The sequence below is a fragment of the Trichoderma gamsii genome, assembly GCF_001481775.2.
Source record: "Trichoderma gamsii strain T6085 chromosome Unknown Scaffold_74.2, whole genome shotgun sequence".
Lineage (NCBI taxonomy): Eukaryota > Fungi > Ascomycota > Sordariomycetes > Hypocreales > Hypocreaceae > Trichoderma > Trichoderma gamsii.
Window position 1 is genome coordinate 39175 of NW_020171411.1, and position 18007 is coordinate 57181.

The window sequence follows — 18007 nt, forward strand, 5'->3', positions numbered from 1 at the left end:
GCCGGATCAGGAAGATCCTGATTTCGACCGGAAAGGTATTGTGTGAATAGGTTGTTGAGGTGGGTCAGTCCGTTCTTGGTTGCTCCAGAGGGCTGGCGAAATATTCCCTGGGTCACCCGACAGGTCGGTACAGAACGGCAAACCGCTGTAGTAAATGATAGCGCCATCGCGACGACGTTCGTAACTATCTGATGCGCCCAAACCACTCCGAACCCCTCGCGAACCACCATTACTCTCTTTTATAGGATCAAATGACAACAGAGTGTCTTCTTTCGATGAGTGTTCGTCTGACGAATTCCGATAGATGAAGAGAGGCTTACAATGAAAGCTCTCAGATGGTGCTGAGACTTGTGGGCCGGATTTAGACAGCTTATTGTCTGACTTCCTAGACTCGCCTGTTGATCGGCCAGACTTCGGCGTCTTGCGTCGTTCCTCCTTAGGCTCCGCGTCGTCCATTTTTAAACCTCGTTGCAAGTCATCCCCGAGCTGTCACTGTTCAACTCGGTTCCGTCCGTGCCTCCATGCCACCGAATTTTTCGGCCGTCTGGTGACAGCTGGAACCTGGCGCTCATACCAAGAACGGCCTTGCAGATGAAATCCGGGGTCACGTTCGCCGTCTGCAATTGTACCATGTTGCAGAGAAGATTTAGATAAACCCATCCCTCAGTGTCGGGGCGGACATCGTCGTTCGGGCGTGCCGACGTGGTGAGTATGAGCTTCGGTGGAACTAAATCCAAGCGCCTGAAGTAATTCATACTTCTTAGTGGAATCGGGATCCGATCAGAATCCAAATCTCGAGGTTCCGTCGGCCGTTGCTCTACAAATAGCAGCAGTGTCAGTGATAGTTTCATTCCCCTTTCGTTGCTACTCCCAATTCCTTCCGACTGGATCTGGTCTCCGTTAGTGTTATAAGCAGAGCTCATGTTTTGCGATCTGTACTTTCTGTCCGCGATTCCAAACTGGTGTTCCTGTGAGAATATTCGAGCTTCATGTACGCGTTCCGGGGCTGGGTTAGACAGCTGAACTATGGAAGAGCGTTGGGGGGAGGACTCCGTTGGTCTCGGTAATGGTGGCGGTGTGAATGATGCGGAAGGCGGAAGAGAGAGATTTGAGTGAAGGGTAAGATTTGATGGAGATTTCAAGCCGTCGTTTTGCCACTGAAGTAGTCCCCTCCCGCAGAAGGCATGGACTTACCACAGCTCTTCTTTTAGGCAGCCAACAAGGAGTCATTTGGTTGGCCTGTTTGCGGCTTTTTTAGCGGGCATTTCTTTAGCGGGTTGCAATGCAGCTTTCCTCAAGGTTATATAAACTCAGTGAAAACTCAGGAGTATATTACTTGTGCTCGCACGTATTGCAGTCAGGTTGAAGATCCCTAACATGAGAATTCTGTTCAGTCATGGTGAAACAGTATGGCAAGAGCAAACATGTCCTGCAATTATCCGCTACGCGGTTACCCGCAGTGTCGCGTGGGGCGAAAGTGCCAGTGAAAGGACAGTGATGTGATATCGCGTGAGATGGACAAGGAGCCCGGAAGTTGGCTGATGTCAACCTAGCCCATAGAAAGTCTGCGGATTGGCGGCCATGAAGCCATTCTCACTCTAGGCGTACATGGTCATCTCACCCACAGGATTGCGGAATTTCTGAGACATGATGAGCTCCGTGCGAGGTTTGACACTTTCAAAGAAAGGGGACCCGCTTGGGGTCACCAGAGACTTATTGTCAACGTCTCCTATGTTGTAGTAGCTGACCAGGTAGTGTGGCACGCCCTGGAATGATATGCTGATAGTCTTCTTGACGAGACCCCTTTCTTTGAATGGATTAGAGTCTACCAGAAAGCCGACCAGTGACCTCTCTGGATCCCGGACGATAGTGGCCGGATCTAAGACGGATAAGACGGACAGATTGGACCGAGGATTGGCCTTGTTGACACCCTGAGAGCCCTTTTTCCTCCTGAGGACGCGCTTCTTCTCACCAGGAGGGGAAAGTTTATCTAGTTGGCGATAGATGAGGAAATTGCCGAGGATGCGGCTTGGACTCCAAGATATACCGTCTGTCCAGCGCTTTATGCCGGAAGCGTGCTCTTCATAGATGAAGATGCTGCCGCTCGAAATGAGCTCTTGGCGCTCACGATCATTTGGCGGTCGGGAGGCATGGTTGATATGACCTTGCAAGCATGACTCAAACAGGAGGAGAGCGTCCCAGGTGGTAGCTACATGCCCCTTGAATGTAGGGTGCAATGGTGTTTGGCTGGCCATTGCAGTTGAATTGGTTACTTTGGTGGCTGGCTCGCAGGGTATTGTTCTGCGTGTACAGCGTGTGAATAAACAGCGTGTGCCTATGCGAGATGGATAGTGCTAGTGTCAGCGCTAGTGCTATATACATGATTTAACTTAATGCTCTCCCATGTGCAAGTGGACAGCAGGGAGATAGAGAGGGAGCAGGACGTTGTCGGGATCGCCGGCAAAAGTTGAGAGAGAAGGGGAGAGAGGTGAGAGAGGCGAGTGAGAAAAGTAGAGAGAAATATAGGAGTGGGAGAGATAAATAGAGAGAAATAAAGAAGAGAGTAGGAGGAGAAGGAGGAGGAGGAGAAGGAGGAGGAGGAAAAGGAGGAGGAGAGAAGAGAAGGGGAAATATGGAGAGAGAGGGTGTATGTATCTGCACTTGAGTGTGCAGAACGTAAGTGGAGAGTGAGGAAGCAAAGAATAAATCAAGACTTACCAGGGCCACGAGCAGAGCTATCGGAGATAGTTGGATGCCACAAGCCGGCAGCTTATTACCTAAGATAAGGCTGTAGGTCGTTGATCACGGATACGGAGACGGCAGCGGGAGAAAGTTGAAGTTGAGTTGACTATGAGTTTGAGCTTGGAGTTATAATTGGAAAGAAGTGGTGAAGGGGAAGTGGTGAAGGGAAAGCGTCTGGGGAAAGCGTCTGGGGAGAAGTGTCTGGGGAAAAGCGTGGGATTAACGTCTGATCGAGGTCGAGGTCGAAATGTAAAGTTGAATATTAGGTTCAAGATCAAATTAGGGTCCAAGTCGAGGTTGGTATGGAAGCTGAAGTAAGTCGAGTTGAAATGGGAAGTGGGAAGTGGAGATTCTGTGCGAAAGCGATGGTATTGCAAGTGGAAGCCGGAGTACTGAAATCGATCGAGTTATATAGCCCAGCAGGACCACCAAGTCAGCGCCCAGCTCCAGCAGAAACAGAACCGCAGCAGATAAAAATATCCCGTAAGAAGAGCTTTCGGCCACTTATACACTAGAGACGGCGCGCGGCAGGCGGAACACACATATGTAGCTAAGTCGCGGCAAGGGTGGAGACATAACTGTGTATGAAGTACGGAGTACTCTGTGTTAGTATAGAGAACGGATTATGATGCTTAATGCTGTGGTGGGGGAGGCCCCAGGCTCCAAGCCGTCTCTGAGCGTCTTATCACACCTACTCTGCAACACAAGCTTTAAGCTTGTGCGTTTTCTTTGTGATAGTTTGCGCGCTAGTTTAGCAATATGCGTTCGCTCGTCACACAAGACGTACAAGTATCACACGCAAAGTCTTCCTTACTTCAGCACTTCCGGCGTTAAATGATGATCGTGTCCAATCAACGGAATTTCTATAGCGGCTAAGCCTAGATGGTTGTTATATTAACCATATGGAGAGCCTGAAGCGGGGTGATAACTGATGTACCTGATAGCCCTCGCAATGGCTTTTCTTGTCCACTCAGGAGGTTAGATGGCAGCTGCACGCGCACGAAGCGCGCTTTTCCTTTTGTCTTTGGCGCCAATTTACGCATTCTTTTTAGGTGAGCATTGAGTACGGTCCCATATGATTGAGCATCCGTGCGCGTCACGTTGGTAGTAAGCCGGTTACTGTTGGTATTCGCCTTAAGAACTGATCAACTTCTACGAGTTCGAGACTGCTCGGTATCTGGGGACTAGTGGTATGTATTTACTCTGCCAGGCTCCCAGGCTGCGCATACTAGTTCGTACTTGTACGGCCGAAGTTCTTTCCGTCCCGTCCAACGCGTTACGATTTGTTTTTTTTTTTTCTTTCTTTCTGTTTTTTGTGTGCCGCTAAGCGTGCAGCCGTGGCCATGGCGGAACGGCGGTTACAGGAAAGAGTCCTACTACCATATCACAACGCCACGGTTCTTATACCTTTTTTTCTTATTTTTTACTCCTATTAGCGTCAAGCTTTAGCTGAAGAGCAACTGGCGGAAAGCATGCCACTGCACGATCTAACCCTACCCATGGATGAAATAGAATATTGTCCAAGTGTCACGAGCCGAAGCTTTTTTGTTGGACCGTTTTTGTCATGGCAAGTCCGAACCCGCGGCCTCTCTCTAGGCCACCTTTGTGCTTGACCCACTGCGCCACAAAATCCCTACATTCCGTGAAAGAGCTCGGGCTTCAGATCTTAGGCTCCCCGGAAAAACCAGGTACTTGCTTATGCCCCTTTTGTTTCCCCCAACTAGTTCCCGTTCCACTTTCCAATGCCTTACCGCTAGGGTCCTGCGCCTTGTCTTGCTTGTCATGCTCTTAAGTCGTTTTCTCACCCCCAGATAATCTTCATCACATACCAAATTATTGCACGACGAGCTAAGGGCTTCATCACATACTGGATCCTTTCTTCCGTGGCAATTGTTGCAGGTGCACGCCACTGAGTTGTGGTGCTTATGACGATAGTTTGACTCGAATAGCTTGTCCTCAGCTGTCCTAGGATATCTACGTTTATTATGATCATTTACAGCATTTTCTTGGAGCTATTTATTCTTAAAGCTTATCTTGACCGCTGCTTGTATTAAATTTCGCTAAGAAATTGCGAATACTTTTTATCATGTTTGCTTAAATTTCTTCATCTGTGTTCTTGCGCATAAACCCATCAGGATAGTTTCTGCTGAAATCATATTGCATAACAGACTTACTAATAACTACATCTCTTAAGAACATCTCGTTTTAGCCATTATACGGCACGCCGCCACAGATTCCCGCCAAAATGACAAGCCTGAGAGCTCCGTAGCTGGACCTCATGTTAGCGGCGGCCACCGCCGCGTTGGCCTTGCCCATGTGGGATAAAATCTTCGCATCGCAGCATGCTCGACAATGATTCGGACTCTATCATGTGAAGTGATGAGTGGCAATGGAAGTGGCAGCGAGAACGGCGAGATCTGCGAGCGGATGCATCGTTCTCTTCTGGAGGAATATTCTGCAACATTTTTGAATGGTGTCTATATTCAGCTCCGCGTGGTGCCTGTAATCGAGCTGGGTTCTAGGCATCCAATGGAACTGTAGCCAAATGGCAGAAGCTTGGCGATCGATGGGGAGTGTCCCAAGGCCCGCCGTATCTGCTTTGTCTGTGAGCATAGGAATTGTATGTTCATGAGATGTCGTTTCGGATGCGGCGACAACACATCTGATACTTCGGCATGTCCAATCCGTGGCTCATGATAACGCAACGGCTGCTGAGTCCAAGAATGCGAAAGCTTTCGCTTCAACGTAGCGTTCTGACATCTGACTCTGACTGTTTTGCAGACTCTTGAATAATGGTGGAGGAGGCAGCTGAACTGTAGGCCGTATGCCGCTTGGACGCTTCGAGTATGCTATTGTCAGTGGCCACGCACTCATCCTATCTCAATGATTCCCACTCATACAGTTCAAGCAGCTGCGGCTGTAATGTTGTCGGAAATGCGCCCTTTAAACCATAATTGAATCCGCGCTGGCGTGGCCGATGCCCACTTTGGTGGGCGAAATTGCGTTTCGAGGAGGGTATGTCTCACGTACGTGCTTTTCCGTTATGCCAATTCGCGGTTGTCACATTATGCTTGAATTGACCAATTTGCCCCGAACTTTTTCGTGTTTCTCTTTTAAGGGCGTCATTGAATCGCGAAGGCGACCATGCTTTGCTACTAGGTCTGCTTTGATTTCGAAACATTAACTGTGAGCCGCCAAGTATCTCTGAATCAGACTCTCATCCAGACTGGTAGCGCTCTCTTTACAATAAGTCTACAGATTAGCGAATATAGGCGAGATATTTGTACAGAATCTGACTCGGCCTGGCAAGCAGAAAGCGAGCGACGTTATATTCTCGGTCGTGGATCGCTTGGCTTCGTGGTGGCGGATGATATAGATGATGTTCACTTGAATGCGAATAGTCCTCTATGCCCAAACACACTGTTCACACATAAGACAGAGAGCAGTTCCGACCATCGAGTTACCTGACCGCCAGTCTTTTGCATTACCAGCCCAACAACCATGCGGAAGCGAGTTTCAGCTTTCAGGTTATCTGTCAACTGCCTGACAGTTCCAATGTCCTTTGTGCGATAGTTTACCCTCAAGAGAATCGGTCTCGACTCTTACTACAGGGTTCTAATTCGGCACTGTGTCCCAGTGGGTTGTCTATCCACCACAACCTACCAATGATTAACATGACTGGTGATTTGGTCTGGTTTCCTGGGTTCTTCACAGGATGACAGAAGTTCGCGGTCGACTTCACTAAACGCATTGATCGTTTTGGCTTGCGGGCGCCCCGGCCCCACCTGCCTGGTCTCCCCCGCAGCGGGATCCGCCATCGTGCAGGAATCGGCTCTATACGACAACAAACTGATTGATAAATTTGTTCTACTACTGTAAAACGTAAGTCTTGATTAGTTATTATTCCCAAATGATCCAGAAATTAAGTGGGTTATATCATTCTCAGCGAAGTCTGAAGGCGAACCTTAGGCTTATGTAATCGCATCAATTGCAATCTCTTGAATCTAGCATTTTTAGTTGATTCAAAGGTGATGTCACACTACGTCTTTTTCCTAGTGCATTCGCTAATGCTCAAAATAGCGTTTTCTTATTGGCGCTACATATTGCCACTAGGGGCCTAGGCACCCAATCACCAAGCCTTGGGTGGCTATACATGCCACTGCCCAGGTAGCCAGGCTTACTCGCTATTAAGAGTAGAAAACACTTCCCTTCACATTCATTAACCTTTCGTCAAACACACACATACTCCTGATCTAGACCACAAGACTATTTACCTCTTTTTTTTTCCTTATTTCATTCTTTCTTCAACTTTCTTCAACTAAAGAATCTATGACCTAGGCCTACTACACACAGGCAACTCTACACAAATCTTTATCGGAATGGATACGATATACCCACGACGACCTACCCTTAGAGAGGTTCTCTTGAATATCTCTCCACCGCCATGGACATTACGTGCCTTTAACACCTATCTCTTGTGGGCCACGACAAATAAACATCTCTCATCGTGAGCGGGGTCACCTTATAAATCTCTCGTATAAACCCCAGCCCCCTCACCCTTCCGAGCTAGATGAGTCTCTCAATGGTGTTTACAACCTTATGAACGATTCCCTCCTCGGCCCCTTTCTCGACTCAGTTAGTCCTATGCAGCACGAACTTGAACAACATACATCTTCTCCCCTCCACACTCATGCTCAACCAAGCATAACTCAAGATGCCCCACAAGCGGTTTCCTATAGACATACCAGGGTGGAGGACGGCCGGGTGGATGACGGCAGAATGGATTACGGTAATAAACAACTACATCGCTCTAAGTCAACCCAGCATACACCTTCAAGATGGTTCCGTCATATCATCGCTGTATATAAGAAGTATTGGGAAAAGATTAGGAACCGTGCTATGTCATACCTGCGTTAATACCACACACACACACACACACACACACACACACACACACACACACACACACACACACACACACACACACACACACACACACACACACACACACACACACACACACACACACACACACACACACACACACACACACACACACACACACACACACACACATTATTACGCCCGGTGGTCTCCTCCAATAGGGGCAATTATCAATCTGTGTTACATTAATGGCTCTCAAGTTATGTCTTTTCCTCATAGTGGCCTATGTCTTAGCATAATCTACTTTCGGCTCTTTACTATTAATATCCTGTCTCTTTACGGATCTACAGGCTAGCTTGGAGTTATTTCTCTAAGTGTTCAATATCCTATCTACAGTAGCTAAAGTAATGCTAGCTTAAAGTAGCATAAGGTAAAATAAAAGGTATGGGTTGAAGGTAATGAGAATTAATTATCAAGACGACCTGTGGCTATTATAAACCGTATGTTACTTATATAGCGCTCATATTTAGCTCCCACTTGGGCCCGTCTAACGGTGATTTTCCTCCTAAGTAGCTTTTCTATAGCCTCGTAGATCAACCGTCATATTTTTATTCGTATCGGCCCCTGCGATCTGTGAGTGCAACTTAACTCCATGAACATAAGAAATTCCAGCGCCATCACCCCCTCCCCCCCTTTTTTTTCTCTCTCATCTATTTTATAAGTAGATATTTCACCTAGGCGTTTATCAGCTTATAACGCGCTCTATAACCCAAATGGCAGGGGTTGACGCTTCATGCAATTCATTAATGTATTCTCTCTTTCTCGAGGGCAGCGACCAGCTGTGCAATTACACGCAAGGAACAACATCACTTTCCAATAAGAGCTGCGCCCATGCCTCAATACACGGATGCCCCTTCTTGGTAGACTCGAATTCAAGACTGTGTGCACAATGTGCAATAGCCGTAGCCAACGGCCAGCCTTGTTCAGATGTTCACCGCCCAGAACTTTACGCTCGGAAGAGTCGATTTGGAATACCGACCACCAATACCGCACCGTTTTTCTTTTAATGCCGCAATTAAGGTCCTGTGTGATGTATATTTGGTCCCGGATTGCATTGGCGTCAGAGTCATCCACCACGACAGCAGGCTGGATATTACTTCCAAGCCGTGAGAGAGTTGCGTTCATGACACTTAAGAATTATCGCCTCAGCCGAGCATCGTATAATGTGATGAGCCAGCCCCAAACATTCACCGTGGGTCCACGCGTTTAGTACACCGATAATAGATCGCGATACGGTCACCAGAATCTCTTTGTTCACAAATCCCGGCCGTGGAGGCGGAATAGTTATGACGGGGTGGGGCTAGCGGTAAGGCATTGGAAAGTGGCACGGGAACTAGTTAGGGGAAATAAAAGGGGCATGAGCAAGTACCTGGTTTTTTGGGGAGTCTGAGCTTATTCGATATTCAGCCACCGGCAGCCCCTTGAGTACAGAAGTGGGGCTCACGGAGTATCCTCCGTCAACCAACCAGATCTAGCTTAACATTGTTGCACAATAGAACGACGTAGTGCCAAGCTGTCTCAGAGGTCAAAGGCGACATAAGTCCACTGACCATTTCTATCTAGCTCAATAGTTTCTTCAAAACATAAACCTGATGGTTTGATTCTTTTTAGATGTGTTTAAAAGGGTGTTGGAATTAAGACGAAAGTCAACATCTCCGCTATTGCTACACCAACCCCTCGTGTAATTATCCCTCGCCGCTTCTAACAGGAAGCTAGAAGGAGAAAGAGGAGAAAGGAAAGGCAATGGCAAATGAGGGCCAGAGAGTTGCAGTATCTAGGAAACAGACCCACACGCATTCTACTACTGTACTAGGTTGGCGAGGACCTCACTTCCTTGCCTTTTCATATAGTCAGCAATAGAAAAAACGATCATTTTGTACTGGACAACTTCCTGAATGAGTCTAAGGTGCATAAGTAATTGCCGCCTATGCTAGGTCTGCCAGTGTTTAGGTGCATCATGGTGGCATGACCAATGTGGCAGAGGCGTGCGGGGGGAATTAGCCTCGGAGTGGTGGCAAATTAAATCTAAAACAATCAGCGGACAAATACTGATAGGGCTACTGAGTAGGCTCTCAGACTATATGATAGATGACGATGGGTTTGGGTAAGGCCTCTAGCCTGGACTACGCGAAAATAGGCGCAGCTCGTTGGTAAGTCTTTCGCTAACTGTTGCCACTCACACACATATATGTGTCACAAGCCGATGGGAAATGTATTATTTTTCCTCTCAAGTAACAAATTAAACCGCTTTACTATATTTTAAGTAGCTACCATGAAGTCTTCTAAAGCTATCTCCAGCGGAAAAGCCGGCATCTGGATCCAACCTACTGTTATTAACAACGAGGATCTTATGTTTCATAACAAACCCTTGAGCTCCTGGTTTGAAGAGCAACACCAACAAATAAGGAATAGGGCTGGCGAGGAGCACAGGGGAGAGAAAGTGCAAGAAAGCTTCCGGGGGGGAGCTCAACAGCAGACTCATATAAATTAAATTTAGAGGGTACAAGTCTTATTGAAAGAAAAGATAAAAAAGCACTTTACATGTATAATCTCCTAATGCATAGGAACAATTAGGCAGAATGTTAAAATAGCACGATGACTAGAGAATGAATAACTGATGCTATGTCATTTTAAGTGGCATAGAAAATAAAGTATAAGGCCACTATAACTATCTGTATGAGTTCCGTGTTTATAGCTCCTGGCTGCCGTATCTGCAAATCGCCCGTCATCGACTATTAAGCCAACATCACCGTTCTCATAATATCCATAGATCTTAATTATCCTACACCCTAGGCTAGCTTCGCTGGCATCTCAACTTCATAGTATCGCTCGCTCGAGTGTTTGCTTTCAGACCTTAATGCTACAAGTGCTCAAAGATGTGTAGATGAGGTATTATAATTGCTATTTTGGGCTGTCGGTGGCGTTGTTCGAAGAAGGACATATTAATGAGCGGCCAGATTTTATGCTGGCTGTACTTTTCAGCGGTATCTTAGGATACTCCAAAACTCGGCAGAATTTCTTGCAGGCGCGAGACTTCACGACTCATCTCTCCATTCTCAATTACAACCAGCGACTTGTACTTCTCGAGCGTGCCCTACCAGCCTGAGCCTATCCGAAACTCGGCATCGAATGTAGGCCTCGGAGAAACCAGCTTCAGCAACTGAACAAAGTTTATCCTTCTAAAAAAGCGGGCTTAAAGAGCTTTGAAGTTATATAGGCATAAGTTATGTTGAAAGATGCCACTTATAATAAAAAGCCGCAGAAAGGCCTTGACTGTAACGATTTGTTATACCGTTAAGCTAAACAAGGAAAAAATAAGGCTAATAACCACTATTGTAGCAGTTACTGTAACGGAACCAGCTGCTTATAAGGAATTCGTAGTTACGGAGGACTAGGTTGTAACAGGAAGCTGCACTAGATTGTAACGCACCCATGCTATAAGCACAGTCATTAGGATTACTGCTACAAGCTGGGCAATAGACGCTAACTCGTGCATATTACGCAGGCTAATAAACTGCATAACAAATCTAGCAAGGCAAATAAATATACTGGTAACTGTTATTACTTCTTTAGGCTTAAATTCCTAAAACTAGTTCCATGTCCTCTTTACTGACTCTGTTTAAGACGTTGAATTTACTGGCTTAGAACTTTCCTTCTTATATTTAAAGTTATTCAGATTTTGTTTTTGCGCTCTCCTGGAAGTCGAAAGTAAAGGCAATGCCTTGTTTAGGAAAACGGCATAAGACTCGAAAGCCTGGTTGTTGACAATTCCGCTTTTTTGCAGCCAGACAACTCGAGCCTATTTCTCAGCCTCCGGACGGTAAGTAGTTTCTTCGGTGCTACTCCCCACAACATAAGCACAAAGAAATATACCAAAAACTAGGAGCAGCGTTCCAAGGGTAGTACATGGCAGTACATAATCGGCAACCGGGTATCCATCTTTGAGAAATAAAGGAAAGTAGTAAGTGGCAGCGATTCTGAATTAAACAAGAACACCAAGCTGAAGGAAAACACTGCATACAGCACCAAAATATAGCCCTCAACTGCTTACTTGGTTGTAATACAACTATAAGATGTTAAATTATAATCTCTATTAAGTTTTATATCTCTTAGAGTAATTTTAATTAAGAATCAGAAGAAAAAATAAGGCAGCTGTAATAACAGTAAGATTTGGCCAATTCATACTCACACCAGCAGTTACAATTACCGGGCTTTTGGAAACTGCTGGCATAGATACAAGAGTCTCGTTCTGCTGAAAGTAGGCCGTGCTTTCCGACGCTGGTTCGTCTACCTGCGATACTGGGATTGCCTCGTGAGAATAGGTCGGACACAGCTTACTGGAAGACTTCGTATGCGCACCGCTGTTGGCAGTGAGAGTACCACAGTCCTTGCAAAGTGCTGGCTTTTCAAAAGCGGCGCTCACTGTAGCTGTTAAGACTGTAGTACAGGGAGTTTCAACAAAGAAGTGTTGGCCGTAGGATGTTATAATTGTTGGAGCTATAGAGCATGTTGCAGTAAATGTTATAGCGGGGACACTTGTTGGAAAAGTGGTGGCCATATTTAGTATAGTAGCTGTAACATTGGTTGGCTTGCCCCTTGTTGTTGTAACAGCTGTACTAAACCTTACTGATGCAGTGTTTATATCTTTCATAGTAGTATAAATTCTTGCAGTCCTTGAACTTGTTTCAATGGCTGCAGTATTATAAATTCTTATAGTTTTTGAACCCGTTTTCATTGCTGCAGCATTACCAATTTCTGTAGTTCTTGATCCTGCTGTGATTGCTGCGGTATTGTAAATATTTGCTGTTCTTGAACCTGTTTTGATTGCAGTAGTATTATAATCTTTCGCGGTTCTCCAACCCGTTTTTTTTGCTGTAGCATTATATGTTCTTGAAGTTCTTGTACTAGTTTTAATTGTTGTAGTAGTTGTAGTATCTGTAGCTGTTGTTGTAGCTGTTGTAGTACTTGTATCTGTGGATGTTGTAGTAGTTGTTGTAGTACTTGTATCTGTAGCTGTTGTTGTAGCTGTTGTAGTACTTGTATCTGTGGATGTTGTAGTAGTTGTTGTAGTACTTGTATCTGTAGCTGTTGTTGTAGCTGTTGTAGTACTTGTATCTGTGGATGTTGTAGTAGTTGTTGTAGTACTTGTATCTGTAGCTGTTGTTGTAGTTGTTGTAGTACTTGTATCTGTAGCTGTTGTTGTAGTTGTTGTAGTACTTGTATCTGTAGCTGTTGTTGTAGTTGTTGTAGTACTTGTATCTGTAGCTGTTGTTGTAGCTGTTGTAGTACTTGTATCTGTGGATGTTGTAGTAGTTGTATCTGTGGCTGTTGTAGTAGCTGTGGTTGTTGTAGTAGTAGTATCTGTGGCTGTTGTAGTAGTTGTACTAGTTATTGTTGTCGTCGTTGTCGTCGGTTGCACAGCTGGACAGGCAAGCCCGGCGTTGACGTTATTGGTGTCCAAAGTCACAGCGCCATTTCTGGCGTATAGCCCTCCATTAGAACTTGCACCAGTGACCAAAGTGATAGATGTGAGCGCCAGCACGTTGCCAACAAAAGTAGTGGTGGTACCAATGGTAGCTGAGCTGCCCACCTGCCAGAAGACGTTGCAGGGCGAGGCGCCGCCGATAAGAATTACAGAAGAAGCGGTTGCCGTGGTCAGTGTTGAGCCTATTTGGAAAACCCAGACACTACTTGAGTCGCCTTGGCCGTCAAGTACGAGAGCACCGGTAAGCTGCGCACTGGTAGAGAAGGAATAGACACCTGCAACAAGCGTCATACCGCCCAGGTCCTGACCAGTCAGGTCAGTGTTAGGCGGTAAACCAGCTGCTACATTGTAAGCGGTTGTCACATCTGCCTGTGCCTGCGCTGCAACTGCATCTGTCATATGGATCACTCCGTTGACGACTATGCCGGGAGGAAAGCCTGATATGGCTGACCCAGGATAGACACCAACGTTGCCACTGATTATCGAAGGACCGGTGTTGGTTACGGCGGATCCACCCAGGACTGCAAATGACAAGGCGGTCCCTAGATTAACTTGGGCTTTGACGACGCTGGTGAAGGCAATCGCTGATCCGAGCAAGCGTAAACAAAGCATTTTGCTGAAGGATATAATGAAAGAATGTGGTAACAGCCAATAACAAGTATCAAGGAGCTGATAAAACTAAAGGAGTGTAATAAGGATAAATAATCCCACCAGGCAAGTATTATTCTCTCCAGGCAGGTCAAACGCTTTATATTCAATTATTATCTTGCTGATTCTAGACTTGTTATTTATAACAAAAGGAATGCTAAGCTATGGGTAACTTGTGGTATGGTAGCTTAATATCCTGCCTACCTTGGTATAAAGTAGCATTCTATAAAGTTATAAATCGGGCCTACTGTTAAGTATACTAAAAGAATATCTTTAATATTAAATAAGTTCCTTTCTAATTTATTTTTCTAGCCAATAATAAATTGGTATTTAGTGTACAATAAGCCCAAGCCCTAAACTAGAAGTTTTATTTTTTTCTCCCTTATACTATTGAACTTTACTACTATCAAAGTCTCAGGAGCTATATAATAAAAATCTATAGTACTAATTTATTTGAGAATACTGTTATTGTTGTCTTCTATTAATAATGCTTTATTAAGAACTTACACAAGGAATGCTGCATGGGAAGAATGCTGTATAAGAGAGGTATTATATAAGAGGAATGAATTTATTTAAGAATACTGTTATTGTTATCTTATATTAAGAATGCTTTATTAAGAACTTACACAAGGAATACTGCATGGGAAGAATGCTGTATAAAAGAAGTATTATATAAGAGGAATGCTGTATAAAAGAAGTATTATATAAGAGGAATGCTGTATAAAAAGAATGTAGTATTAGAGGAATACTACATGGCTGCGCAAGGAGACTGTTATTTTTCACAATCAGGATTCCAGTACAAGCTGCCTACTCATGCGCAAGATGCGGATAATAGTACATAGTCGTGGTGCCAGGATTTAGCTTTGCTAAGCTCGCGGAATCTTTGTGAACCCTTGAGGCGGGGTTGTGGAATGCTGTCTCGGGGGTTTACTTCTGACGACCAGTCCTAAAACATACCCAACCCTACTTCAAACAGCCTACATGTGTCCTTATCCGGTCAATTTGGCATCTGTGACGCCCTGGTCTATACTAAGGTATAGGGCAATTTCTAACTGATAGCTCTAAGTCGGGTTCATGTTAGCAAAGATGTATGTTGGATCTCTCGAGCAGTTTTAGTTATATAGTTAAGAGTTTAAACTAAAGTTTAAGCCTGTGTATATAATACAATAGGTTTTGAGGCTCCTGTAGCAGTAGACTAGGTTATTGCTAAAGCAAGAGTGCTTGATTAGTGAAGTATTACTAGTAGCTAATATATTACATTCAGGCGCTTATAAGTAATTGCTTTAAAGTGTTGTTTTTGCTTAGGATTTATAGATTGAATATTCTCTGGTTATTATACTTTGTGGCCTCGATTTGTTGAGATAGGTTAGGTAGCTTATTTTCAGTCTCCAGAGACAGATGCGTTGGCTATATATAGAGTATTAAGTGCCAAATTCTTTGTCTGGAGGCAGATGCAATGACTTTCTCAAGATCACTGTGCTGGTTTCTGTCTCCGGAGACAGATGTATAAGCTTAATCCACTTGGCCTTAGAAGTTAAAGGCAACTCACTTACCGTTATAAAATTTTCCTTTCGAAGAGTTCGCTTTGCCACTATAACTCATGAACGAAATTTATGGATAAAAGGCGCAAAATAATTGAAGGGTTAGTCTTGTGTCTAAGTAGTGTGCACTTATTATTTTAGTGTATTAAAGGTCAATTAGCCGATTTGCTTGGGCTTGTCAAGGTTGTCCACAGAGAACAGAAATTCTTAACCATCGAGAATTATAGCCACATGTAATCATTTCACTGAGAGAAGGACTTTATAGCCATGTGCATGAATGAAGTGCGGTTGATAATACAAATCTATTCATTGATAGTTTAGCTAGCCAGATATAAGTAATTTTCAATTTCCTTTTCTAATGCTTCATCTCCCAACTGCGAAGTTTGTTCTAACAAGCCTGTTTATATTATATATTTGGGTGGAACCCCTTAACGGGGCTGACCTTTTCAAGCACGGATGCGAGATGCAGGATTGTGGACTCGGCGTACCAGCTACTGACAAGCTGGACTCCAATTGGCATGCCGTCATGGCTTGATCCGAATGGGATGGAAAGTCCCGGTAGCCCCGTTACAGTGAAAGGCGTGGTGGTCGAACAAATGTTGACGTTACTGACAGTTTGGCCGTCAATCGTGAGCTCTTCAATCGCGTGTCCATGCGAGGGAACCGGAATCACAGGGCACACAAGTGCATCATACTTCTGGAAGTATGCAGCAAAACCGTCCTTGAGCCTCTCGATTGCCTGTTCGGCATCAACGAAATCGGCCATTGGTGTGTCGGGAGTGTTCAACATGCCACGGGCATTCTTGAAAATCTTTTCTTCGGGTTGCCCCTTGGTAACCTCTATCATACCGGGTTTCATCTCATTAACATGAATGAGTAAAAATACGTCCAGGGCGAAATCTTTCTCTAGTGCCGGGATGCGGACAGACTCGACGTCACAGCCTGCAGCCTTGAGAGCCTCGGCCGCAGCACGGACAGTCGAGCCAACCTCGGGATCGATGGCGCCAAACCCTGGTTCTACTAGCCAGCCGACCTTGAGCTGTCGTTTGGGCGTCGCTCCGACTCCAGCATCGTAATTGGCTCCCAGTGACGAAAATGCATCTTGCCCGTCGGGGCCAGCAACCACTGAGTATGCCAGAGCCAAGTCACGAACGCTTCGCGCCATCGGCCCCGTGTGCCAGAACCGGCGAGGCTCCCGTGGCCATATGCCTGTCATAGGGACACGCCCGTGGGTTGGCTTGAGCGCCATGATGCCTGTTATCGCAGATGGGCCTCGTAATGAGATGCAAAGATCGGTGCCCAAACCAATAGGGGAGAGTCCGGCAGCAATGGCCGCCGACTCTCCGCCGCTGGAGCCCCCTGGCGTCCTATCTAGGTTCCAAGGATTATTTGTCCTGCCTGTAAGGAGATTCTCACTTTCGCAGGCGTATGAGAATTCCGGAAGGTTGGTCTTCGCAAGCAAAATGGCGCCGGCGGCCTTCATCCGCGCAATGGTGACGGCGTCGGACGAAGGCACACGGCCTTCGAAAATTGGCGAGCCGCGTTGCGTTGCCACGCCTGCAGTATCGATTGAATCTTTCGCAGTGAAGGGAACGCCGTGAAGGGGGCCGAGGTTTTGTTTACCGGACTTCACTGCTGCGTCCGCGGCTTTAGCATTCTCCAATGCATTCTTGTCAACGGTGACGATAGCATTCAGCTGGGAGTTCAGAGAGTTTATGCGGTCGAGGTGAGCCTGCATAACTTCTACGGCAGACACCTTGCCCGTGCGAATCAGCTCGGCAAGCGCCGTAGCGTCTGAGTATCTAAGATCCAAACTCATGATGCTTTGCTGTTTTTAAATAGAGGCTTGTAAAAATTTTTTAATATTGGGCTTTCCACCACAGAGGATGAAATTGAAAACTGATTGGCTGGTAAGAAGGAGATGATGTCTTGTACAGGACTGAAGCTGGGTATTGAGAAACACATCGCTTTATATAGAAATCTATTGAGGCTTCTTATGATCCAACCCTACTGCTATAGACTGTCTTACCAATCGCATCAGTATTGACTTGCTCTCATATCGCCGCTTCAAACGCATATGACGCGATCAGTATACGCATACATAACTTCGCATACCAAAGAAGTAATAAGTTCTTAAACGAGTTAGTAACCTCTCCTGGCAACTATTGCGAACGTACGACATAACTTCGCGCTTACAAAATTAAGCGCAAGTGCTGGTGTCACAAAGAGTGCTCCGTACGTTCGTAACAATTGACAGGCGAGGTTACTAACTCGTTTAAGAACTTGTTACTTCTTTGGTATGCAGACGCTACTGCTCCTAGCCTTTCTGCATTCGTACTCGGGGCCGTGCTACAGCGGCCGCTCCATCCATTGAAACGGAGAAATGCCCGTTTTCCCGCTTTTGACCCGCTCTTCCTCTTAACCTCCACCAGCGGCAGTTTTTTCTCTGTATCAAAGCTCAAGAGTCTATCTACGGTCTATCCGAGATGCACTTGCAAGGATACAGCATTTATAATATGCATTACGAATCATTTTCACTAATGCGTGTCTCAACAACAGCGTCATATAACCAGTGGTGCCTCGTTAATCACTGGAAGCCGCTGGAAGGTTTCACCACGAGACTTTCAAAACCAGTTTCAATGGTACA

General features: G+C 45.6%; 4 protein-coding genes across 4 annotated transcripts; all 4 read right to left on the reverse strand.

Moving 5' to 3' along the window:
* Positions 1 to 6: 6 nt before the first annotated feature.
* On the reverse strand, positions 7 to 456 carry TGAM01_v210843 (hypothetical protein; the record flags this gene model as incomplete). The annotated part of the gene is made up of 1 exon (XM_024550888.1): positions 7 to 456. One exon carries the CDS (start codon positions 454 to 456, stop codon positions 7 to 9), a length of 450 nt encoding a protein of 149 aa, XP_024404369.1.
* Positions 457 to 1598: 1142 nt separating this feature from the next.
* TGAM01_v210844 (Gti1/Pac2 family protein) lies at positions 1599 to 2255 on the reverse strand (the record flags this gene model as incomplete). The annotated part of the gene is made up of 1 exon (XM_018809718.1): positions 1599 to 2255. One exon carries the CDS (start codon positions 2253 to 2255, stop codon positions 1599 to 1601), a length of 657 nt encoding a protein of 218 aa, XP_018657040.1.
* A 9562-nt stretch (positions 2256 to 11817) lies between these two features.
* TGAM01_v210845 (hypothetical protein) lies at positions 11818 to 13783 on the reverse strand (the record flags this gene model as incomplete). Its single annotated transcript, XM_024550889.1, has 3 exons — positions 11818 to 11838; positions 11894 to 12114; positions 13189 to 13783. 3 exons carry the CDS (start codon positions 13781 to 13783, stop codon positions 11818 to 11820), a joined length of 837 nt encoding a protein of 278 aa, XP_024404370.1.
* A 1983-nt stretch (positions 13784 to 15766) lies between these two features.
* On the reverse strand, positions 15767 to 17179 carry TGAM01_v210846 (hypothetical protein; the record flags this gene model as incomplete). Its single annotated transcript, XM_018810857.1, has 1 exon — positions 15767 to 17179. The coding sequence occupies one exon, from the start codon at positions 17177 to 17179 to the stop codon at positions 15767 to 15769; it is 1413 nt and encodes a 470-aa protein (XP_018655930.1).
* Between the last annotated feature and the right edge of the window lie 828 nt (positions 17180 to 18007).